This window comes from Alosa pseudoharengus, unplaced genomic scaffold (genome assembly GCF_046254945.1).
Source record: "Alosa pseudoharengus isolate Yale_2024_CS ecotype anadromous, Long Island Sound unplaced genomic scaffold, YU_APseudo_1.1 YU_APseudo_1.1_scf_18, whole genome shotgun sequence".
Lineage (NCBI taxonomy): Eukaryota > Metazoa > Chordata > Actinopteri > Clupeiformes > Clupeidae > Alosa > Alosa pseudoharengus.
Window position 1 is genome coordinate 18,600,006 of NW_027468650.1, and position 24,970 is coordinate 18,624,975.

At 39.8% G+C, this 24,970-nt stretch overlaps 2 protein-coding genes and 1 long non-coding RNA gene across 3 annotated transcripts in view; 2 read left to right on the forward strand and 1 right to left on the reverse strand.

The window, feature by feature from the left end:
• The first annotated feature begins 1,048 nt into the window (after nucleotides 1-1,048).
• On the forward strand, nucleotides 1,049-11,249 carry pxdc1b (PX domain containing 1b). Its single transcript, XM_076290407.1, has 5 exons — nucleotides 1,049-1,947; nucleotides 7,893-7,984; nucleotides 8,251-8,368; nucleotides 8,518-8,629; nucleotides 9,090-11,249. The coding sequence occupies exons 1-5, from the start codon at nucleotides 1,692-1,694 to the stop codon at nucleotides 9,208-9,210; spliced, it is 699 nt and encodes a 232-aa protein (XP_076146522.1). The 5' UTR covers nucleotides 1,049-1,691; the 3' UTR covers nucleotides 9,211-11,249.
• Nucleotides 11,250-11,904: 655 nt separating this feature from the next.
• LOC143131040 (protein disulfide-isomerase TMX3-like) overlaps nucleotides 11,905-24,970 on the forward strand; it is a 29,677-nt gene continuing 16,611 nt past the window's right edge. Inside the window, exons 1-9 of the mRNA XM_076290408.1 lie at nucleotides 11,905-11,987; nucleotides 12,243-12,294; nucleotides 12,875-12,914; nucleotides 13,671-13,794; nucleotides 16,299-16,344; nucleotides 20,290-20,370; nucleotides 20,975-21,074; nucleotides 22,315-22,392; nucleotides 22,556-22,622. Coding sequence (XP_076146523.1) covers nucleotides 11,954-11,987; nucleotides 12,243-12,294; nucleotides 12,875-12,914; nucleotides 13,671-13,794; nucleotides 16,299-16,344; nucleotides 20,290-20,370; nucleotides 20,975-21,074; nucleotides 22,315-22,392; nucleotides 22,556-22,622 — 622 coding nt within the window. The 5' untranslated portion in view covers nucleotides 11,905-11,953. The remainder of the gene's footprint in view (nucleotides 11,988-12,242; nucleotides 12,295-12,874; nucleotides 12,915-13,670; nucleotides 13,795-16,298; nucleotides 16,345-20,289; nucleotides 20,371-20,974; nucleotides 21,075-22,314; nucleotides 22,393-22,555; nucleotides 22,623-24,970) is intronic.
• On the reverse strand, nucleotides 23,571-24,895 carry LOC143131041 (uncharacterized). The gene is made up of 2 exons (XR_012988029.1): nucleotides 24,727-24,895; nucleotides 23,571-24,436 (listed from the first exon to the last, which is right to left on the reverse strand). It is a non-coding gene; the product is annotated as an uncharacterized LOC143131041 (long non-coding RNA).

Consider the following 24,970-nt stretch of genomic DNA (forward strand, 5'->3'; position numbering starts at 1 on the left):
AATAAGCGCGGATATAAGCTATTTCCCTTAGTGTGATTGACTGCAAAGGATACTTTGACTTTCCTCGAAGCATTCGCATTATTGTTGTCACACTTGTGTGCAAATATAGGGATATGATCCAGAAATCGTAATGTTGTGGCGATGTGGCCTGGATCAACTTCGTTTATTCCACCTCGAGTGGTAGCCTACTTGGACACGATTGATTTAATGTTTTTTTTTTAATTAATGCAGTTGTGTTGTAATGGTTCAAATGCATCAAACCCAGTTATGCGACTGTCACCTAGACTGACCAATAATTCTGCCACGGTCTCTGACCCTAGCTAACCACTGCTACGCTCTGCCACTACTTTTTAAATTATTATTAATTACAGATGATAAAGACGTTAGATTCTTGACATTTCGTCGGATAAACACTTTTACCTCGCATTCGCTGGAGAGAACCCCTTTTTTTATTAATTTGATGATTTCAATTATTAAACTTTGGAGCAGGTTCGAGTATGAAAGGATCCACAAATGAGTTTTCCTTGTTATAAATATTGCGGGATAGGCTATTTTGTCTGCGCGGAGGTCTGCGCTCTCGAGTGGCCTTCTAGTTAGCATATTAAAATGAGTGTGATTGAGGGAGGAGAGAGGGTGGAGTGTAATGCTTGTGCGTGAAAAATCTGTATGGAGTGCTGCCTACGCACAGTTTCAGGATTTTTTGTGCGTAGGCTATACGCTACTTTTCAGGTTTGCACGTACGCAATGTTTTAGTATGAAATCCACCACGCAAGTCTTTGTACATGAGGCCCCTGGTTGCTTGATTTTTATCAGTGAGTAGCCAATGGAAATTGTGCAACGGTACCGGTAACGGTTTACTTATGGTTTAGTTTGGTGTGGAGGGAATTACTTGAGAGCAATCACTACATCACTGAGGAGCAGCACCTACGATTTTTAGAAGGCAACACATTTTATTATACTGGATTACTACAAACTGTAGCCATATCGTCCTGATAGCCCCCCCCCCCCCTACTCATTTGCGTTTTCCCTTTTACACTCCAAGTAAACTTTTCACACTGGACAATGCAGTAGGCTAATGCAGGGAGTTGCATTCCTTACATAGCGTTGCGTTGGGGAGAGTCAACTGGGAGAGAGAAGGAAGCAGGGGAGGGGGAATGTTGACTCCTGCAAAGGAAGCCATAAAGTTGTCTCTGTGACCAGCAGCAACACAACGCTCATGAAGCTTCGACTGCTGGTAGAACTGTGGAATATATTTGAAAGTGAGATATGCTGAGAAATCCTGACGAACAGTGGTCGCGCTTTTTAGCCTATACATTTCAATCCGACATCAAGGAGCAGAGATCAAAGGATATGCTGGAATAGCCTAATAGTCTCAAGCAAACCTTGTAATGTGTAATTTCCGATTTGTTTTAAAATATCGATTTTTTTTACTTGGTCAAAGGCTGTCACGGATAGTGCCACGTTTATAATAGGCCTAACTGCACTGACCATTGCGTCTCCAAAGCATAAAACGTCGATATAATTAGCTTAGTCATAGGTGGAACTTCACTTTTATGTCTCGCATTCAACTGGTTAGTTAAATTGCAACGAAGCCCCGACCGCGCCTTGCCGAGTGGGCATGACTGTTTTGATTATTTAGTTTGACAAGAGACTGCCAACTACACTCACAATGTGGGATTGACGGCTGAGGAATGGCATCGGCGATATTCGAGGGCACGTCTTTGGCAAACATGTTTGTGAAAGATTGTTGGGTTAACGGAATCCGGAGACTTATTATAAATCAGCGGGGCGAGGAAGAGGAATTCTTTGAAATTAGGACTGAGTGGTCAGATAGAAATGTTTTATACTTGCATAGAAGTTACTCCGATTTTGGAAGATTATTGAAAAGGCTTTTGGAATGCTTCCCTGAGGACAGACGAACCCTGTCGAAGTCACCACTAATAGAAGGTAAGCTGTCCGCCTTGATTACCGGTATGTAGATAAATTAGTTGTCCTATATGTTCAAGTCAACCTATCCCCAGATAATTCTGTGGATTTTGATGCCCTGGGTATAGGCTACCAGTGCGAAATGCGTTCTGTGTTCTGCCTTATTGGTCTACACCCCAAAAAAATTACTCACCTGCTGGTGCCAAGTAGGCAGATGAGTTCATTAGTAACATGAACTCATCTGCCTACTTGGCACCAGCAGGTGAGTTACTGTTATACTGTTTCAGAAACAGTTTTCACAGGGGTAAATATAAGCCATATATTTCAGACCTTCACTTGGGAGTTTAAACATGGCTTTGAACCATGTCTTGTCTATGAGCCACAGAGGCCCTTGAGTCATGTAGTAGGTCTTACAAAAGTAATTTGATCTCAATTTGACACATTCTGTCTTGCTAGAAATAAAATACTCATGTTAAATGTATATAGGCACAGACACACACACTTTAACAGAAGAGAACAAACAGGTATACAGTAGGTAATGCAGCATTACACGGCTGGTGGTTTCACGCTGTTACACACCTTTCCTTTCTTTCTTTGAACCAGTACATTTTTTCACTGTATGTTATGTGCAATGCAGTTTGCAATATTAAGATACTGTTCAGTGAAGGTGGACATTTCAGCCATTTTGCCTGACTATGATGATTATCTATAGTGTGACAATCAGTACAGATGCTCCCCTCCTTGGACTGTGTAGCATTTTGTTGTAAGGCTACACACCGAGCATGATCATGGTAAGTCTTCATTATTCAATTATAGGGATGCCAGTCCAGTCTTTCAATTTCCTGCTGACGTGTGCTTCACTGTAGACCCTGACCACTCTCTGATCAATCACAGCACCAATATTTCATAAAGACATGATTATTAGTCACAGGTTGAGTCAATGCCTGCACTGCGTCTCAACAAGCACTATGGAAAATTACAGTATCTCTCGTAATCATTTGGGTGATTAAGGCGAGTAAGACTTGACAGCAAACAGGCATTCATGATTAACTATTTTAATATCAAGGAGTATAGCAATGACTCAATTCACAAGGTCTCTATACTTGTAGAGTCTACAAGGAATTTCATACAATTTCTTATGGTTATGGTTATGGGATTTGGCAGACACTTTTATCCAAGGCGACAATGCAGACCTTACCTAATACCGATCTACCCATTCAAATCTTATTCGGCATTTATACCTGTCTTTATTTACTACTATCTACATATATTTTTAAGTTAAAAGTGATCATTCTACAACTGGCATGAATGTTATAAATAAAGAAATGGCATGGGAATAAATAATTATCTAGGATAATAGCCTATCAAAGTGTAGAATAAGCTGTTTTGATAGTAATTTCTCTTAATATGCAATAAAGACATCTTTCAAAATGTAATCACACTCTTAATTTATACCTCTGCCATTACATTTACAAATGATTTGATTTAACAGGCTGATAGCAAATATTTCTTGACTTGCACCTGATTGTAGTATTGTTTTCAGTTGGTTATCAATGTGGTGCATGCTCTGGACGCCTTCCAGTGGGCTTATCTGCGGCTGGCAGAATGTAAAGCGTATGCCACTGCACCAATCAGTCTCAACTTCTGCACCTCTGCTTTTGTCTGTGCCCAGCCAGCCAAGGTGTAGTTTTTGAAATAACACCAAACAGCCTTTTATGGCCACAGCAGTGTACCATCATGTCCACTCCATAGGATATTCATAGGCCAACTATTGTAGTGAAATAATGACAATGACTCACTGTCGCATGTTTTCAAAGGCTTCTTCATTTTTTAAAACCACATTCTCTGTGTGCATGTGTGACTGAATGAGTGAGTGAGTGTGTTTAAATCAATGTTTAATCAATGTTAACATTTCCAAGCAGGGATAGCTCATCTCCTACACTATTCTTACAGCATGGCTCTTGTTTTTCTGCTACTGGGGCCTTGCTAGGCAACTGGGCCAGACACAACACTTTTTAGGCTGATGTCATCAGCAGAGAGTGGCACACAGTGCTGGGATGAGTAGGCCTAGCAGGAGAGAGGGAGTAGGATCCTATTTTTATCCATCTCACAGAGTTTCTCAGCAGACCTGCGCACCAAGCAGATGTGACATTCTGAGGGTGTGTGTGGAGAATGGACATGGCTTGTGTAATTGACAGTGATGTAAGAGAGGAAGTGGATGGTTGTACCATGTCACGGATATGAAATTTATCGGCACAATCATATTCCGAGGACATTTAAGTTGTTGAGTGCTATGGGTTTGGATGAATTTCTAGATGGTGATATCGTCAGAATCAAGTTTATTATTACTGTAATGATGTCAGCTGAGCAATGGAGAAAGCTATTTAGCAGTGTTCATTCTACACTCATATTGTGAATTTGAATTCGCTCTGCAGGTTAGTCTGGCAAGGCAGCAATTGACACCCACTTCCAATATTACAAAAACCCAGGCACCAATCACATACACCATTGATAATGGGCTTTGTGTGATGACAGATAGAGCAATGCATTCAAAACAACCAATGGCTATGCTGATGGCAACAGGGTTAAACAGATGTGGACTTTCTTTGGATTTGAGTAAACAACTGCATTTAAAACTTTTGTTTACAAGATTTGATTGCAGCACTTCTGAAACGATTTGGTAAGAGTTTAATGCACCAATTTAAGTTTAAATTCACTGCTAGTTATGCCCCTGGAAGTTGTAAGTCAATGAAGCCTTTCCAGACCCACTCTTAATCTCAATTGAGATATGTGGTCTAGTGTCAATGAAGCTATGATTTCTTAAGTCAACTTGTATGAATCTACACACCAAAAAGAAATGACAGATAGTCAGACAGTTAAACACACCGAAACTAACAGAAAGAAGGATATGACCAAACAGATATAGTTCCTTCTTCGTCAGCCTTCATGATCTGCATTTTCTGTGGTTCTCAATTATGTCTTTGAATGCATGCATAATGCAAAAAACATTTTAAATAAAAGTATCTGCACACAGAATTAAGAAAACTGTCATTTGTTGTAGTTATTGTACTTTTCAACATTATGATATGAAAGTAACCATTTTATACAGTTTTAGAAGGTTTAGAAACAGTGCTACTGTTTACCAGAGTTAGCATGAGCACCCGTCGTGAGACAGCTTAGTTTGACCCTACTGATGATGTGTTGTTGCAATGGTAATCCTGCTCACGAGAGGAACCGCAGGTTTTTCATGCTTTTCATGCATGTCTCCAGCACACTTGATCTGATGATATGAGAAAAATACGGTTACACTTTACTTGACAGTATCGACATAAGAGTGACATGACACTGTCATGAACGTGTCATAAACAAGTCATAAACGTTTATGACATAACGCTTCTGTTATTAAGTGACATTCAGTTTTTGTCATAACAAGATAAGGTTAGGATTAGGGTTAGGTTTAGGGTTAGGGTTAGGATTAGGGTAAGGGTTAGGGATAGGGTATGGTTTAGGATTAGAGGTTAGGATTAGGATTAGGGTTAGGTTTCATGTGTCATGTGTTCATGACAGTGTCATGTCACCTTTTGTCAATACTGTCAAGTAAAGTGTTACCAAATATACTGTAGCTGCAAAGAAGGTGACAGCATGGTGCAACAACTACATAAGAAAATTGAAAGGAATACATGTTTAAAGCAGACATAGAATGAAAACACCGCTGGATTTGTTGAAGATGTTCGGTGAGAGTCCGGTGCATGGCCTCAAACCTACTGTGAACCGGAAACACGGTTGTTTCCTCCTATGCAAATCTTGGACTTTGAAATTACCATGAAAAACGGGCAAACCTGAACAAAGAGTGTGACGTGAACAGACACACAAACCAATCCCCTCCCCCCAATCAGCGTAAAGCTCACCTAATTATTCATTGTGTTCTGTTTTGGAAAGGTTGGCCTTTATGGAGCATAACTTACAGGTTGTGAGATGGAAGTTATGTAATGTACAAAGTCTGCATGTAATTGGTAATATATATGTATACAAAGCAAGCCATATGAATGTGCAAATAAGGAAGACAGTTTTGAATGACAGTTGTTACTTTGATAAACCTATTCCAGGTGGTTTAAAGATAAGCTAAGACCGATAGTTTTTCATTCACTTTACCAACACTTGTCCACCTCTAATTTTGGTCGATCAGGGTAGCTTAGGTCAGAGTAGAATGTAGAGAGACGCTGAAATGTAGACAGACTAGAGTTGTTAAATGATTAAAGTGGATAGAATATAATTCATACAGTCTACACTCACACACCAAACCCAAGTTCAAATTCAAGTTCAGACACACACATAGAAAAAGGTAGGACATTCTAAACGTTTTCCTTCCACATTAGGGCAGTAGATTGAAGGATGTACAGGAAAATGCTTGTTCCTCAGGAAGTTTTAACTGGGGATGCAGCTGTTTCTGATTTGTTGGTTGTTGTTGTTTTTAAGAAAGAGCATGTTTTGCTATAAATGTAAACCAACCAATATATAGAGGTCCCAGTTATCTGTTTCACTGTTGTCCAAACAGCAATAATTGTTTTTGTCTTGGCTCCTGTTGATAATGTCTGACTACCACCAGAGGAGACACCTGTGTCCAGACTTTAATAAGCTGTATCCACTAGCGTGAATAAACAAACTTGTATTTTGGAGAGAGGATTAACGTCTCTGCCAAACACCTGTGTTTTTGTTTTGTATCACCAGCACCATTTACCCCTCCTATGTTTAATGAATACAACATACTCACATTGGTCAACACTTTGCCTGGTTACCTTGGCAAACTATTTTTATTGAAATGCACCAGGAAAGCATCATTCATAATTATAGAAAAAAATGCATATTTTCAGAGAAAATCATGTTGAACTGATGTTGAATTTCTCCCTTTTGGTGGAGAGTATCTTTTATCTTTTCACCAGCCATAGGGGTAATGTCATCATGAAAGGTGTAGGATGCTTCTATCCCTCCAAAATCCATTCTCTGCCGAGGTCCTACTGAGGTTTTTTTGTTTGTGTGGCTTAGAGGGCTGATTCAGAATGAGTTCTGCTCCCCCTGTATTAACGTCATTGTTATCGTCATCACTCATCTTCAGCATGACCATAGGGATCTGTGAGGTCATAGCTTTCGTCTGAACACTCAGCTCTCTGTGTGTTAGTCTGAATCATGTCAGTGTCATTGCAGAAGCCATCAAGGTTTCTTCCAGGAATATGGGAGTTTTTCCTTGCCACTGTTACCATATGACGTGCTTGGAGGGAGTTAAAGGTTAAGGCTGCCAGTTTTCCGGTCGTTGTGTTCCTTAAACAACTGTACATAATTACAATAGATACTAAGAACATACTAAGGCTAACCGCTTGGAGTCCACATCAACAGGGCCTAAGCATTTTTTAGCAAAGCCTATACTGCAACTTGCTGCGTTAGCCTCAAAATGTATTATTGTTATTATTATTATTATTATTATTATTATTATTATTATTATTATTATTATGTATAGATCAGCAGTCAAACATTTCAGACGACAAACTGATTGGCATCCTAGTGTCAAAAACCTAGTCCCAAGGAACATTTTGCGAGACCCCATAGAGATATGCATAGTTGGTGTACTTAAGTTTGCTGCTTACAATATGCAACTGTGTCAGAAAACAATCCCATATCCAAAATCTGTATCAGCTGGTACTGCCGATTGTTCACTATTGTGTCACCTGAAGAGAATCTGGACTTTTCTGTTTTCAAATGGATATTGTGAAGCAAAAGGTTAGCGCTATTGAACTGTCAGTCATCTGTTTTTCCTGGTGCTGGTTCAGTTGGATGTCTGGTTGCTAAAGCACTGAGCCTTTGTGGCATCTGATAAGGCACTATGTGGAAAGGTCATCAAGACTGTCCTTTATTGTTCATTATTGAAGTATGTACCTGTGTGTTTATATTCCTTGGTATTTCTTGTTATCCAGGGCTTGTGAAGATTAAGGAAGCAAGTGACATTGAAGTGAAACTGAATGAAGTGGAAAAGTTATTGAAAAATGCTATCAACTTGCCCTGGAAGGTATGCAATACACTGGTCTTGGACTGTTTCTTTAATTTGGTACATTTGAAGGATGAATTAAGGAGTAAAAGGCTAGTCGATTTGTATAGTTTATACTGAATGAGAAAAGAGAGTGGATTTCTTAATAAAGCTGTATTATTATTTCATTCATGATAGGAGGTTTGGGGTTACCTATAGACTTAAGCATCTTACTAGGCCTACCATGTTCAATGTTATGTAATAGATGCGTTTTGAACAGGAACTCAACCATTGTTTTTTCTCTTTAGTATTCCAGGTCAGAGGTTGTGCTTACTTTCTTTGAACGTTCACCACTTGATCAAATCCTAAGGAATGATAATGTTCACAAGATCCAGCCTTGCTTCCAAAGTCCAGTCAAAATCTCTGGTTAGTCACACATGTGTGTGTGTGTGTGTGTGTATGATTGTTTTTCTGAAGGTGCTCAGTTTGTATGTATAATAATATTGTGTTAAACTAGAATCAGTTGTGCTAATGCTATACATTCGTTGATTTGGATTGCTCCTGGCTTGTTACAGAGATCATGAGATCCAATGGCTTCTGTCTAGCCAATACGGAGACCATTGTGTTTGATGAAAACATCCCCCAGGAGAAGGAGAGACCCTCATCGACTGACTCAGCTGAGCATTCGTGAGTGTTTTCATTCTCATGTATATTTTGAATGATTCCTGTTAAATCATAGACATGAAAAGTGGTAATGTTATGTGAGACATGACATGGCATTAGCATACCTCTAGGTTTGCATGTGGATGTATGTGTCTAGTCCCCGAATGTGAATGAGCCTCTTTCTGGCCAGGAAGTAGCACAGAGGCATTTCCTTGGGTGTGAGTAGGAAGTAAAGGAAGTCAGCCTAGAGTTGGAGCATTCATCAAGAATTTGAACCATGGCCTTCATAACTCAGACTCCCTTTAACCTTTCAAGAACTTTTTTTCCCTGGCCCTCAACCTCAAACACAAACAAATATCAAAGTGCTTACTGACAGCTCTTGTATTTGGTAGACCATGCATGAGGTTATATGTTTGGGTCATATTTTTATCACTTTATGTGAAACTTAATACTAATGCAGTTTCCCCCTCTATTCTATGCTTAGGTATGATGACACGGAGAGTCTTCCTGTGGAGCCTGACCTCAGTGATGAAGAGCCTGAGGCATATGTCACCAACCTGTCCTACTACCACCTGGTGCCTTTTGAGACAGACATTCTGGAATGAGATACTCTAGACATCATCTACTGCACAGATGTCAGGAAAGCAGCCATTAGTGGTGTTCTCTTTGCTGATTTCCATTCAGTTCTCTTGGAGGACATTGCAGGAGTTTTGTGATGAAGAAGCTTAGACTCTCCACTGAGTCACACCTCCTTGTATACATGGCATCATTATCGCAGAGGTCTTCCAAAGCCAAGGAACATTCACAGACGTGCCTCAATCGAGTCATCTTCAATGCAACTGATTGGTAAAGAACTAAATGGGAGAGGAGTGGTTATCAGGTCATTTCTGGATATGGAGGAAGGGGAAAGGGTGGAGGATCAGTGCTAATCTTGATAGGAAATCTCACTGAGTTGAGAAATTATTGTGGTCACATCTTTCAGTGTTATGACGGTAAATTTATTTTTAAATACCTGTCATTCTCTCGCATCCAAGGGTTGTTGAATTTGCTCTGTCTTGGGAACTATAAAGATTAAAAATCACACAGATATCTAGTTGCACTGCAGTTATCTGTGATGAATTATGCTCGCATTAGACTGCACTGTCAGCTTATTTAACTGTTATAACTTTAAAGAGCATATTTGTGAATGCCCTGTGCCAGAGGGGTGTCTTTTGGCATGAACCATGCAGTATGAAAATATGCTTTGGTTGGAACATTTCAGATTCTCTACTGCGGCCTTTGGAGTGCTGTTTATTGCACCAGCACCACAATAACCATTAAGCCTGTGCATGCAATCAGTGTGGCCACATGACAAATCAAAGCTTCCCAGTTATTTCATCTGGCATAGTTCATTTTGAAAACAAGTTAGACTACATCATCAACTCATTGATACAAGCACAGTGTTGAACAGTTCAAGTGGGACTATTCACGTTTACATAAAAACATGAAAGCATTCTGCTGCAGTCATATTTTGTTGCATGTTATTACTCCGTCACATATATTCTCTCAGCGCCGGTTGTGACACAGTACAAGTATGCTGTAAAATTTGCCAGAGTCATGTGCAGTTGTAGAGATATGTGTTTTTAACGTTGTTGTTGAGAGGGCACCAGACAGTCTGCATGCAGGCTAAGTAGGCTACTTCTGCTTCTTCTTACCTTCCATTTCCTCTGCTCATGAGTCTGTTTAGTAACACAGTCATGCCCCTCTCTGGACTGTGGGAAAGCATTGCTCTTTCTTCAATGGATTTCTTGCAATGTGTGTGTGTGTGTGTGTGTGTGTGTATGTGTGTATATGTGTTTGTGTGTGTTGTGTATGTTGTGTGTGCGCGCGTACTTGCGTGCATGCTTGAATGTGTAACTTTCTTTTTCTTTTTAGTTTTCTCTTCCTTTGCTCTGTTTGCTTTGACTGTGGTTGAAAGTGTTGAAGGGGAGATAAAACAGCAGAACAATGATCTGCATTGTGCAGCTGAACATAAGCAAGACTCTTCTGAATTGAGCTGATGAATAAAGATATTTGTGCACAATTTCTAGGATCTATAGCAGTAGAGGACAGTAAAAAAACTGGAATGGTGGGCATGTAGGTATTAAGTATTCATTAGCACCATAGGATCATTGATGCCAGAGTACTTGTTGATCAAGTCACTTGCCTCTATTTGGGTAATCAGGCTTGTCTGAGCATTGCAGCCCATGTTCAATGTAACAAGTCATTAGACACCCAGGCTAACAAGTCATGGGAATAATTTCTAGGGAAGGGAAGTTATTGAGTTTTTTTTTTTTTTATTGCAATTGTTTTATTTAATATAATATGAAAGGAAATATTTATTTTTGTAATCACAAAAATTGTCAGGTGTACAGTTGACCCGAGAGACATTCTCACTTTGCTGATCTTGGAGTGCCTACTAATTTTGATATATTAGAATGATGTAAAGATTTTCAGTGGGTGCAGCAATAACATCCGACTGGAGGGCAAAATAAAAAAAAAACCTTGTCAGATTGCCTTTCATTTAAGCTATTAGTTTATCAGTTTAAAAGTTCAGTGCTTGTGCCTGAAATCATTTGCATGTAATGTTAAAGCTTTATTTGTAATAAACAATGTTTTTGGTGCTGCACTGTTTATGTTGTACATATTATCTTCCTCTCAAGCACTCATGCATGCCTCACCAGTTCATTTGGCTTTTCAAACTCAAGATGTGAAAGAGCTACATTACCATCTGCTGGCATAACATCGACAATGCTAGTCTCCAGGCACAATAGCCCAGAAGACCAAGTTCATGATAAAAAAAACAATAACAAGTAATTGCAGCCACATGTAGGCTGTTGTTTAATTGTTAATCTGAGGACCACATATAAGAAATGGGTTCTATATCCCTAGGCTTAGCCTAGTATCGAGTGATAATAGCCTAATACAAATAATGATATGGAAAGTTTCAGGACAATAGCCTACAACAATGAAAAATGTTGTTGGAGAAGCTTACAAATTTTCAAAAGTACCCTAATAATAAATTTTATTTGCGGAATAATTATAGGTCTGATTGTAGGCTAATAATAGGCCCACGCTAAGGTGGCAAGTTTGAAAAACACCACTTCATAAAAAATATTTCAATTTTAATACATTTTATTGTCTAACAAAATCTGAAAGGTTCCTCCTACCAGAGAATGTCTAAAGTACCATATGTAAAGTAGGCCTACCCTGTCTCATCGCTCTGCTGTCGGCAACACTTCCGATAGAATGCAGCGGGGTGACTGCGCACGCGCAGATGTCTTGGATTTTCTTGGTGTATTTCCTGTTTGATGGTTCTCATTCGGAAAGATGGCTGAAGTGAGAGTCAGTTTGGTTTGTGCAGGTAAGTTACTCGTAGGCTACCTACAATATTTGTGGCGTTAGGATGTCTACTTTAGTCAGCACCGTTTGGAATGAGAGTATTCCCAAGCGCGATGTGATAGAACTATGCATACAAGTTCGACCCTGGTTTGCTAAGCAAGCTTATGGATCATCGAAAGCTATTTGGGTAACAGCAGAAATCTCAGATGAAGATACACTGTTCCTTTCGTTAAATGACATTCATCATTGTGAATTATGTTGTCGTTTGTTTTCACAGTGCTTTTTCTAAGTTCGGTGGTAGTAGCATTAGTCGAGGACCTCGATGACTCGTAAGTGATTTCATTTTTAAAAGAATGAGCCCAATCAGCCCATGCTTATTTAAATGGTTTAGCAAATGCAGACATTGCACCAGTTTTACCAGACCTACATTTTACCTACATCTTACAGCCTACAGGACATTCACTTAAAAGTAACAAGGATATTTTGAAGACAACAGCTAGGAGTAGGCCTACGTTGTGTTTCTGTGACTGCAGTGAAATGGCCTGTGCATATAATGTGCATTGAATGAAAGTAGCATAGCATCCTCTAGTTATTCTGATGTAGACAATTGTGACCTACACTTTGTTGATACGCTTTGTTGATTTACGCAGTCATACCCTTTGTAACAATATTAACAGTGTTTTAAAATTCAGTGAGTCATAACTGTCAGTTGCAAATTCACACCCCCTGCTCACTTCCTAACAGGAAACAACAGTCTGTTATTCCATTCTGTAGCATAGGCTAACTTTTTTGCATTGGTACAGTAGTTGACTTAACACAGCATTAATATCCTGTGTAGACATTTACCATCCTTTATCATATGTCATATTGTGAGCTTTTTTAATCTTTAAACGTGCTGTTCTTCTGTAGGTTTAAAGACAAACGCATGGATGATGTGTGGATAGTAGATGTGAGTATATCTGTTTCATACACAGACACACATAGAGACAACATTCAAGCTGTATGCACCCCTTTAGAGCCACTGCCAATGGGCACCCTCGACAGCTCTGTGATTTTCATCCCTTACGGAAGCTGCTAGGCTGGTGGAATAGGAGACGATGCGCTGTGCTGTGTTTTTTAGTGAAAGAGAAGTCATGCATGCTAGATGAGGTGGGCGCAAATGGCGGGGGTACTGGGTGGGTTTAGTCTGTGTGCGGATGATGTGGTATCAGAGTTGGTTCAACACAGGGTTCATGTCTGGAGCCTGGGCAGATGGCTGGGACAGTACAAAGAGAAAGGCCTTTGTGAAAATGCAGGAAGTTGTATCCAGTCAAACTGGACATAATCAAAGAATTTACTAGCTTGCCTCTACTAGACTATATGCTGCTTAAGTTATTAAATATTCTTTGTACTAATGAGGAATGGATGCAATTTGTTTTGATGTTTTGATTACGTTCAGTTCAGTTTTACATGAAAATACCCTCAGGTACACTTTAAATAGTTCAATGTGAATAAACAATACATCTTTCACTGCAAAAAAATGGGATTAACAATTAAAGTGTGGTGTTTAAAGCCTACTTGAATGTGAGCATCTTGTGGGAATGGTATTAGCTTCACAAAATACTGTAACTCATCTTTGCTTTCTGAAATAGCCTGACATCATATTCTTTTTTTGACTTTTAATATTTTACATGTTTAATGTGTTGTCATGTGCTTTCTACTGTAGTTTTATGCCCCTTGGTGTGGCTACTGTAAAAAGTTGGAGCCAGTGTGGCATGATGTCGGTGCTGAGTTGAAGAGCTCAGGGTCTCCTGTCAGAGTGGGCAAAATGGATGCAACTGCTTACTCTGGTGAGATTGCATATTTTATTACAATATACAGATAACAATTAGCAATTGCAAAATAGCAATTTAACATGGTTATCTTTTCTTGCTTATCTTTTCCGTACTGTCCTTAATATACATAAGACAAGATGGTGTTTTGTTTAATTTGCTATAGACTAGGCCCATAAATGTGACTAATACAAGATTTATAAAAAATTAAATTAAAAACTAGTTCTTAGATAGACAGCTCTATTTGAGGTTGCTATGCACTTGGGTGGTTGGTGCTCCTTAAACAATTGCACATGGGAAATCTCTGTTGTATTATGGCCTCAGTGGTATTTCCACCTGACTACTAAGGCATCCTGGGTGATACAGAAAACACAGATTACACTTTGGGCCAATCCTCTCAAGCAAGTTAATTACGATAATCTGCTTTGAGTTCCAGAGTGAGATTACATGACATTAAGGTTTGGCCACAGCTTTGTTAAAAGAAGCTACTTAATACTTATAAAGCAGGTGAGGAAAGTGTGCTGACTCCAGGATTACAGGCCTCTCCATCTAGAGAACAGAGATGGGAGAGCTTTATGTGTTGCAAATAGAGGATTATGGGGCTTGCCACTCTAAACAGCAGGCAGGTGCAAAACCTGTCCCAAACCTTTCTGTTTTAAAGTTCCAAAACATCAAAATGCCTCTACACAGGGTCATACAATGCCTCCTGAAGGACGCAGTTCTATAACCCTAGGTCAATGCAAACTATAGTAGATATCTGGGTAACACAAAGCATAGTTCTTTTGACATTACGTCAAAAGGGTAATTTCTTCACATTACTTCACAGAGCACACTGTTGCTCTCTCTAGGGAATTTTGTAATATTTAAAATTAGGGATGCACAATATCGTATTTCTGACGATATTCAAACTCATTTTTTGGCCAATTTCCAATGTTGATACAGATATACACACATTTTTTTTATTTCCTCCAAAGCAGTAGTTCTTAACTGGTCTAGCCTTGGAACCCTAAATTTCCTGGTCATTAAGTCACGACCCATATTTTTTAGCATTCAAGCCAAACTGATGCGCTGAGGTATGTGTTAATATGTGCAAAGTGCCTATAGGCTAGGTTACTTGTTTGGAACATGCTGATCATAGGCACATTTGCAAAGTCCTGAACTCCTGACGTCACCTTTCGAAGTAGGCTACTCAACAGGTTTGTCTTTGACAGTAGGGTGCTTTGTTTTCATGTGGTGTTTTAGTTGTGATGGTTTCATGCTCTCATGTGTCATCATACACTGAGGTTTCTGTCCCTTTTTGTCCTCAACATCTGAATCCATACTTCAAATATTCAGGGTCATAGGCTACTTGTTAAAATGATGTCTAACATGACCTGTCACATAAACATTGTCTATGGCCATGGCAACGACTGGCATACAAAATATTTTTTATAGACTAAAGGTCCGACATTAGATCTGATAGGGTGGCATTTGAAATGGCTTTTTTTTTTACATTTCATTCATTTATTTTTTAACAACAACCTCCACGACCTACCCAGAACGATTCTGCGACCCACCAGTTAAGAAACACTGCTCTAGGGGTCTCTCCTGTACTAGAATTAACCTATTACTCTTATTGTGAATGTCTAGTAGTTGCAGACAGATATACAAAACTTTCATTGAAAGTGAAAAATAAGGAAATCATCGCAACACAGGGCAGTCGTGGCCTACTGGTTGGGGCTTCGGGCTTGTAACCGGAGGGTTGCCGGTTCAATCCCCGACTATGAACGGCTGAAGTGCCCTTGTGCAAGGCACCTAACCCCTCAACCCCTGAGCACCGCTGTAGCAAGGCAGCTCACTGCTCCGGGTTAGTGTGTGCTTCACCTCACTGTGTGTTCACTGTGTGCTCTGTGTGTTCACTAATTCACAGATGGGATAAATGCAGAGACCAAATTCCTTGTATACGCAAGTATACTTGGCCGAGAAACCTGTTTTTAATTTAATGTTGTAGATGTAAATGTAAGATGTAATAAATGATAAAAATGATATGATGTGAGATATGATTAAACATTTACATCTCAAGTTTCATATCTGCCCATGCCGATAATACAATTCCTATGTGGTCGTCTGCCGTCTGCCTACCAATAATATCATGCATCCCTATTTTAAATCATACATATAGGCCTTTTAAAGCAACAGTAAACGGTGATCTGCAACTTTTTGAGGTGTTTTTACAGGTAACACATGTTTTATCCCTTCCAAATTGTGATGTATAGCTAATTTGTAGAACACATTACTGCACATTACTGAACACATTACTACACAAACTGTCGTGTTCTGTGGTTTGGGTTGGATCACATTGCGTCAAAAATGTAAGAAAATATTTCACTATGCTGTTGCATTAAATGAAGAAATCAGTGGTTTTTGAACTACTGTCTTACACTTCTGACTTTAATCATTCAATTATTGTTGTACCTCTTGGCATGTTTGTGGAAAGGTGTCCTCCAATATAGATAATTCATGCACATGTTTTCTGTTACTAGGTATGGCTTCAGAATTTGGTGTGCGAGGATATCCAACAATCAAACTGTGAGTACTATATTGCCAATAATTGTGAGGGGTGGGGTAGGAGTGCATTTTCACATAAATCATTTGTAGATAATATAACACTGGTAAAACATTGAAAAACTAGATGCACCACATAGCGGTACAATATATGACCACGGCTCAGTCCTGAACATTCTCTGCGCAAAAATAAATCACGCTTGTCAATTTGTCTCCATCTCCTACTCCATCCCCTACTCTTGCAACTTTTGTATATGTAAATGAGTGTGTGCATGTGTGTGTTTGCTTTTGTGTATATTATCAGTCCCTCCAGGAATTTGTGATGTTGCGATCACAACAATTAACGCAAATTCAACCAATCCATGTGAATTCTGGGCGACCTTTGCCATTTTAAATGCAAATTTAAAGAATCTACACATGCCTGTGCCCACGGGAGTTTTTGCTTGACTTTAGAAACTGGCTTCAACTCACAGTGACACATTTCAGGAGCTACTACTGGGGCTGGTGACTCTGGGGTGTTGCAGATGCTGTAATGAGAATGGCCCTTGAGGGCTCTGCTTACGCAATCCTCGGTTCTCTTGCTTCGGGAATGAGGTGTTATTGCTACTTACCCAGCGGACCCCATTGGGCCTGATGGGGAAACTAATTTTGTTTGCAAGTTGGAGCCTAAGGAAGGAAGAGAAACCCAATTTGTGTCCTCGTGTATTTAGATTGCAGACAGACAAGTATGCTCCTCTTATCTTAAAAGTCTGATCATTTTTTATTGATTACCATAAGTTTGGAGTAGTTTCATTAGTTTTTGAAGGTTTTCAGAACATGACACAGAACACACTGAAAAACAATTATAGAAATTGATTTAGACTTTGTATCTTTTTTTTTCTTCTTTATTTCACATTGTAATACAAGCATAATGGACATAATTGAATATAAACATTTGTATCTGATCTCAATGAATACACTGTTGACAAGTGAACGGTATATAATATAGGTGGATTATAAAAGCTTTATTGTCTCACATAATGATAGAATTGACATAATGTGAGACTTACAACAATATCTGAGTACAGATAGTGCATAACATAAAAATGAAAGGCTAGAGAGGCAAACACACCCTTATTATGACTAAAATATAAGACATTCAGTCTGGAGTAAATTGGTACCCTCTAGCGCAGCAGTTATTCATGCCTGACCACCCAACCCGATCCAGTTAACTCTTTAATTTCCTCCTATATATTACAGGTTTGTAGTCCATACCCCATTTAGCTTTGAGATGAAAGGGTTAATGTGCGTTATAATTATGAAGGCCTTTTTGTGCAAAAAATGGTTTGGAGCCTGTTTTCTCCCTGTTCCTTCTGAAATAAAGTAATTAGGCCATCCACCTCACATAGCTGTATCAGACCCGCAGATGTCTACTTCAGCAGGGGCTTTAATATGTTTTTAGCCGAGTTCCCTTCAAAGTGAGATCAGAATAAAATATACTCAGGGGACTATTTAATGCCAGGCCTTCAGGGAAAATGGCTTTAGGGCTGCTGGTTGGGAGGACAAGGGGGATCACTTCTTTTCTCCCTCATTAGGCTGGCAGACAGGGCAAGAATAATCTTTGTTTATGCATGTTACCCTAGCAAATACTCCTTAAGGGTATCAGCAGAGTCCTGGCATCCATCACATCTAGTTTAAGCGGAGTGGCATTACCCTGGAAACAATGAAAACAATTTGGTGGAGTTGTTTTGTTCAAAGGCTCTGGCTGTTATATGTATCTATTGTACAGTGAAAAAATAATGGGCCTGTTTTTGGTTCTCATACGTGTGTGCTGTTGACTTTTTTTCTCTGGAAGTGGAGATTTTCTTTCAGTTTGATCGTGGTAAAGATATGTAAAAGAGGTATAAAAAACATATTTTGGTGATCTAGCTCGCATTGAAAACAATGTGGGAGCAAAAGTATTCTAAGAAAAAAAACGGATCAAGAAATTATTATTATTATTTTTAACAAAAACAGATGTTCCACAATTATTGGCACCCTTGTATTTAATACTTAATACTTATGTAAAACCTCCCTTTGCCAATAAAAACAGCTCTCCAATAACTTCACATAATGTTGGAGAATACAAAGCAGGGAATTTGACACTATTCATGGAATCTCCTCAGATCTCTACATCCCCCAGATCCAGCAGATACAAAATTCTTTTATACATTCGATCAGCCTACACATGCAGCATTAGGCCTACAACATTACATTAATTATATTTATGGCGATAACAATAACAATATTTTTTTATTTCCCTTTTCTGGTTTACTATCTTTAACAATTTCAATGGGAAGGGTGGGCATGCTTCCGTGAACATAGCAAGTTAATTCTAGGAGGAATGCTGCATACGGCGACAAGGAGATTTTCCTCCACGGTGCTGAGCCGACATCTGTATTTTGAGATGTCGTTTCATTTTGACAGGTTTTAAGCTCTCATTCGCCAGAACATCGCCGCAAATCACACATTGTGGGTGGTCGAGGTTATCTTTAACTTGGCAAGTGAATGCATATTTCAGAAATTCTTTCTGATAAAGCCGACGCGCCGTTTGTTCTTTTTTATTCTCACCGGCCTGTAGACTTGTCCCATCTGAGGATCACGGAGGAGTAGACGCACAGGTAGATTGCACTTCGGAGCTTTTGTTCAATTTTTTAAGCAGCCACCTGTCCATTTTGGCTAGTAGGCTACCTATGTCTTTTGTTTTGTTTTACATAAAATAGCGGGAACAAGTTGAGTTTGCATAGTGGGAGCAGATAGTTACATTGTTTCTATCAGCGGACCAGTAGCCCATAGACTGAACCAGATCTCGTTGAAAGACGAAAACATTTCTCTCTCTTCTCTTAACTGCGTATAAATAAGAAAAAGGCAGAAAAGGCCAATATTATTTTCCTTTGTTTCACCTAATAAACTAAACCTAAAACCTAAACCGCGACCCCACGGAAGTTTTTGGTGACCCCATTTGGGGTCGCGACCCCTAGTTTAAGAATCACTGTTCTAGATCACCCCACAAGTTTTCTGTATAATTTTTTTAATGGTTTTCTATGCACAGTAGCTTAGAGCTGATCTTGACCTATGTTTTGCATTATTGACCTGCTAGATGATCCAGTACTGACCCACGTTTAGTGTCTTGACAGAGGAAGACTGATTTCAATTTTAAATGTCTAGGTATTTCATTGAGTTTATGGTACCATGCACCATAATAAGGTTCCCAGGGCCTTTTGAGGGAAAGCATCCCTACAACATCACAAACCCTCCACCATAACAGTAGGCATGGGGCTCTTTCATTATAGTCGTCCTTCTATGTACAGTACACTAAACACTCCTTGGGCCCTAATTTAAATAGTGGGAAAAAAGCAAAGTCTAACTAAAGCCGATTTAATGAGTCAAAATCTGCTGGCTAATGTAATGTCATGGGCAAGAAACAAAGAAAAAACCTTGGTGTGTCAGCTCAATGGTCCCACATGCCATTCCATAGCTTTAGTATTTATGTATCAGACACTTTGCTCTTTGAGTGACTGCCCTTTGCCCATAATTTAAATAAAATAAAGAGTCTTTGTTGCCAAAAAGCTCAATTGTCATTTTATTTGACCATGGAACACAATTCCATGCAAAGTCTCGGTAGCCTTTAGTGAAGTTCAGCCACTTACATTTGCAACTAAATGACAGGAAAGGCGTTTTGTTCCTGGCTTTTCACTGTTCAATTGTCTACTCTCTTTACTGCTCTCTCACTGTTCAATTGTCTATTCTCTTTTTCTGGTGTCCAGAAGTATCCTAAAGGGGTGAATTTAGTTTTAATCTACTCACGCAAGGTTATATAAGGTTGTTCTTGTCAAGCTCAATAGAGAATTGAATAGACCTTCTCATTATGTCTCATTCTCCTCCCCCCTCCTCCTCTGCCTCCCATTCCCCTCTGCTCCCTGTCTGTGTCCATCTCAATCTGCATCGCAGGCTTAAAGGAGATATGGCCTATAATTACAAAGGGCCAAGGACCAAAGATGACATCATAGAATTCGCTAACAGGGTCGCTGGGTAAGGCTAGCAGGCTTTTCATCATTCTGGACACTAGTTTATCATTTAACTTGGTGCTGAAGAATGCCTAAATGTGTCATCCAGATGCACATATGTGATATAAAATGAATTAATTTGTCATTTATTAGTACTATAAGCCCCTGGAGATAAACTGTCACTGTTTTAAGGGGGTAAGTTAAACAAATATGATCAAATTGGTTCAAATTGAGTGGAATTAGAAGTGTGTCAGATATCAGATACTGTAAATGTCATGGGTGTTTCACTTTTATTTATTGTTGTGCACAATCCTAATATGTGATGATGTTAAATATGACTGTCTACATGTGGAAGAAAACAATGTAACACTAAAATACAGAATTACCCATATTGTCACATTGTATGCTTATACATGTATTTTTGCCACAGCTGTCCACCAGATGGAGCTAGAGTATCAAGAGTAACAGTATTGACTATTGTGTTCCAGCCAGTGTCACATGGTACTGGTTACACCAGTCAAGTGTTCATCATTTCCCCCCCATCGTTTTGTACAGCTTGGATATTGTAGGTGCAACCAGTGTCTCTTTGTTCTGCTTTCTGATTTTATCTTATTCCCTCTCTATTTTAGGCCAGCTGTGCGCCCCCTGCCAAGCAAGCAGATGTTTGAGCACGTCATGAAGAGGCACGATGTGCTGTTCGTTTACATCGGTGGGGAGTCACCGCTGAAAGTAAGCCTGTAATAGTTGGAAGCAACAGCTGGCAGGTCATTAGAAAAATAGCCCATTATGACACGCTCCAACATTTTGTTGTGGTTGCTATATTTAGGAAACAAATGTTAGCAATAAATCTATGAAGTATTTGAAGAAACTCTGCTTAAATGACCTTTTGTTAAAATTGTGTTGAAGGGACTGACTGTTGGGTACACTGTAGACAGTGTTTTCTTAAACGTAGTGACAGAGTGCGGGGCTTACTGCTTTTGTCCAGAGCCCGTTGGGTCAGTTTATTATACATCCCTGGTCATTATCAGACACATATATAAAACCTATTCCTTTTTGCGTATTCCATACCCCCCTCAGAATGATCAATGGCTTTGTACCAGGGCTCCGTCTATAGATTTTTCTAATGCTATGCCCATGCTCTCATGTCACAGAGTGGACACACTTGTCTGTTCCCTCCCCCACTGTGGTCATGAATCATGCATGATGGCGATGTCAGTAGCTGACTGATCCTTGCAGCTAATGGCAGCTCTGGCACTTGGTGTGTGTGTGTGTGTGTGTGTGTGTGTGTGTGTGTGTGTGTGTGTGTGTGTGTGTGTGTGTGTGTGTGTGTGTGTGTGTGTGTGTGTGTGTGTGTGTGTGTGTGTGTGTGTGTGTGTGTGTGTGTGTGTGTGTGTGTGTGTGTGTGTGTGTGTCCTCCTTATCAAGGCAAACAAGTCCCCCATCATGGACTTCTGAAATCTAATATAGAATTCAGGAGGAAGATTGCATTGCACGCAGATTATTTCAAGTCAGACATGTTTAGCTCTTCTCTGACAATGAAAGAGAGAAACCAGTTTGAAAATGAATAGGAGATGTTGGCTGATATTTGTAACGTCTGTGTACCCTAGGCATTGTGTTTCTGTATGTGCCCCGCAGTGAAAATTGCATTTATTGATTGGGCCATAAAGTGGCCCTGCAGTAGGGTGCTGTGGCAGCTTGGGATAAAGGCGAGCACGTCGCGGTTTGCAAAGCACTGTCACCAGAGCTTCCCAACAACTGTGACAGATTGGCCATAAAATGATGCTGATGTGAGAGACAGTGCCTATAACTCAGTCATGGCCAAAGCAACATTTCAGAAAATCAGCCGTAGCTCTTCGATGCCTCATTATTTTGTGATTTACTTGGGCCTATGCCTTGACTAAGAGGTAGTGAGGACTGCGTCAGAAAACGGATACATGACCCTGGTCTCACCTCTATTTCCTGATTCCAGGAGAAGTACATTGAGGTGGCATCTGAGCTGATCGTCTACACTTACTTCTTCTCTGCCTTAGAGGACGTTTTACCTGAGGTGAGTTACCATGAGGTGCACTTAAGTGTCATCATTCACAATCCTCTTTTGAATTTGTCCTATTTCACTGAAATGAAATGTTTTGGGCTCTTGACATCCTTCCAGCCAAACATACCGGTGCTCATTTACTGCTAAAGTTCTTTCACTCTCTTTTTGTCATCAGACTGTTACTTTGCCTGAGTTGCCCTCTGTGGTGGTCTTCAAAGATGGCAGCTACTTCACATATGATCGTGAGTAATTTTCTTCTCACAAAAACGTTTCTTGAGATAGCATCCTCATGTGACTCATAAGCATTCACATTTTCTCTGAAATCAACCTCTTTTCACTACACACATGAAAGCATAAATGCATGGACTCTAGTGATGCTGCAATAATTGAATATCTGACCTGAAACAGCCTAGAAAGCCTATGTGAATGCGGTCCGATTTTAAGTGCTATATGTGTGTTTTCCACCATGGTAGGCCTCCCTGTCAGCTGGCTTTAGCTAAATTACAGGCTAGTGCTAACCCTTTGTCCTCTTTGACCCATGTTCACACTGGTGTTTGTGTGTGTTTTGTCTGTTTGCTCATTGGTATGATCCGAGACTCTGTCATGGAGCCACACGGTTCAGATTTTTGTTGGACCTGTGGTTAGTCTGTTACTGTAGTAGAGAAATCCACTCAGAATTCATAGAGATGAACAAGAGCAAGGATGAATTGCATATTTGGCCACTGGGAATGATCTGCTGAAATTAGTTTGTGTCGACAATGTTTGAACCTCTTGAAATGCAAAGGTGCCAGTGTGCCAAAGCTGAAGCTTACAGGATTTTGACCAAGTATAAAAATAGTTTATGGCATACACACAAATTTTGATATGCCCCTGTGCATACAGTACGCCCACGCATTCACAAACATGCTGATGTGTGAGTCAGGGAGAGCGAGGCATTGCATTGATGCATAGAAACCCTAAATAGAATGCTGCCACTCTGTGCTGAACTTTCCCAGTACAGGCTGTGATTTATCTGGTGTGTAACCTTCTCTTTTCAGCGGGGAACCTTCTGTGTCTTAGGGAAACGGCACAGCCCAAGGTGAAATGATAGTGTGGCTCTATCCAAAGCACTTCAGCAGTGGTGGAATTATTCTTTCTGCCTTAGTCATTCTCTCCTCACATGGTTTCCACACACTTACCTCAAACCTCTGTTCCATGACATACTGGTCCAGAGACCTTTTTATTTTATTTAGGACTGCAGGTTGTGTATTAAGGTAAAATAATGTTAGATTAATTAGATAAAGAAAATGGATAACCGTAGAAGCTATAAAAACAATAAACATACACCACTGAGAGTTCCTCCACTGACCGAAATATCTTATAAGAAATTCAACACAGTAATCATGAATAACTAGACTCAATCAATCATTTCAAAGCTGTGAGACAAGATTGCAGAACAGATGCGTATTATCAGTAAATCCTTGTTTTACCTTTAACATGTGTTGTGCCAGTTTCTAGCATAATTAGTCTTTTTTTGGCACTAAGTCAGTCATAGCCTCCATTTAAATTTGGTTAATGACCTGCATACATAGCCCATGCACAGGGCCAGTCCATGAATATTATGGCCAGTGTGGAAGATATCTCATGTTAGCGGTAGAGCACCAGTTCTCCTCCACTCTCCTGCATCGCCTTCAGCAAGCCTTTCTCCAGTACCTCAGGTGGTAGGGAGAATCGGAAGAATACAGCGTCCAGACACAGTCCCGTCACAAAGGGCCCCCAGTAGTGTGAGTTGTCCAGCCCCCAAGCTCTGTGCTGGGCTCGGAGCACAAACTCGAGCACTTTGGATGGCCAGGCCCCTACTATTATGTCCGTCTGCTTCACCTCTTGGTTCCAGAAAGGTTCCTTTCGCCACAGGAAACCTAACAGGAAAGGGTCATCGCATTGAACCCTCACCACCCACATCCCGCCTCGAACTCTGTTCTCCACCACTGAGATATGCAGAGCCTCTTGTCCGTCTATTGTTGCCATGGCGAAAAGAGAGCAGACAGGAAAGCACACCACCAAACCCTTGGGAGATCTGACATATACATATTAGTATTCATATGCAGTGTGAACAAAATACAGTAAAAACTGTTATACACAGAACAATTACGTTCATTTATATTAATATGTAACATTCCATGCCAATATCATAGGCTTAACATTGTTTGCCCAGTTTTGTGACCAGGCAAATCGTACGCAAAATGACCTATCAGTGCAGTAAACAAATTAATATCCACAAGACCAGTAGTCTAGTTCTAGACCTTTTATTAGACAATACTAAGTTAATACAACATATGCCTCTGTTTTGTATAGAATTATTTTTACCTGGATGAGGTAGCTGACAGCTTGAGGTGGTTTGTCTTTCTTTTCCCACGGTTGATGCAATGGCCACTAGTGGACTAGGTTAGCTTCCTGTCAGAGGAGAACAGGATGATTTGCACAGGACCTCAAGTATGATAAAAGTTTGCATAGAACATAATTGCTTTCTGTGTTGTTTTTATATCACTTTTACTGCATTTGCAGATAGCCATATAGAATGACCTAGGTAGCATGATCTGTTGGCAATAAA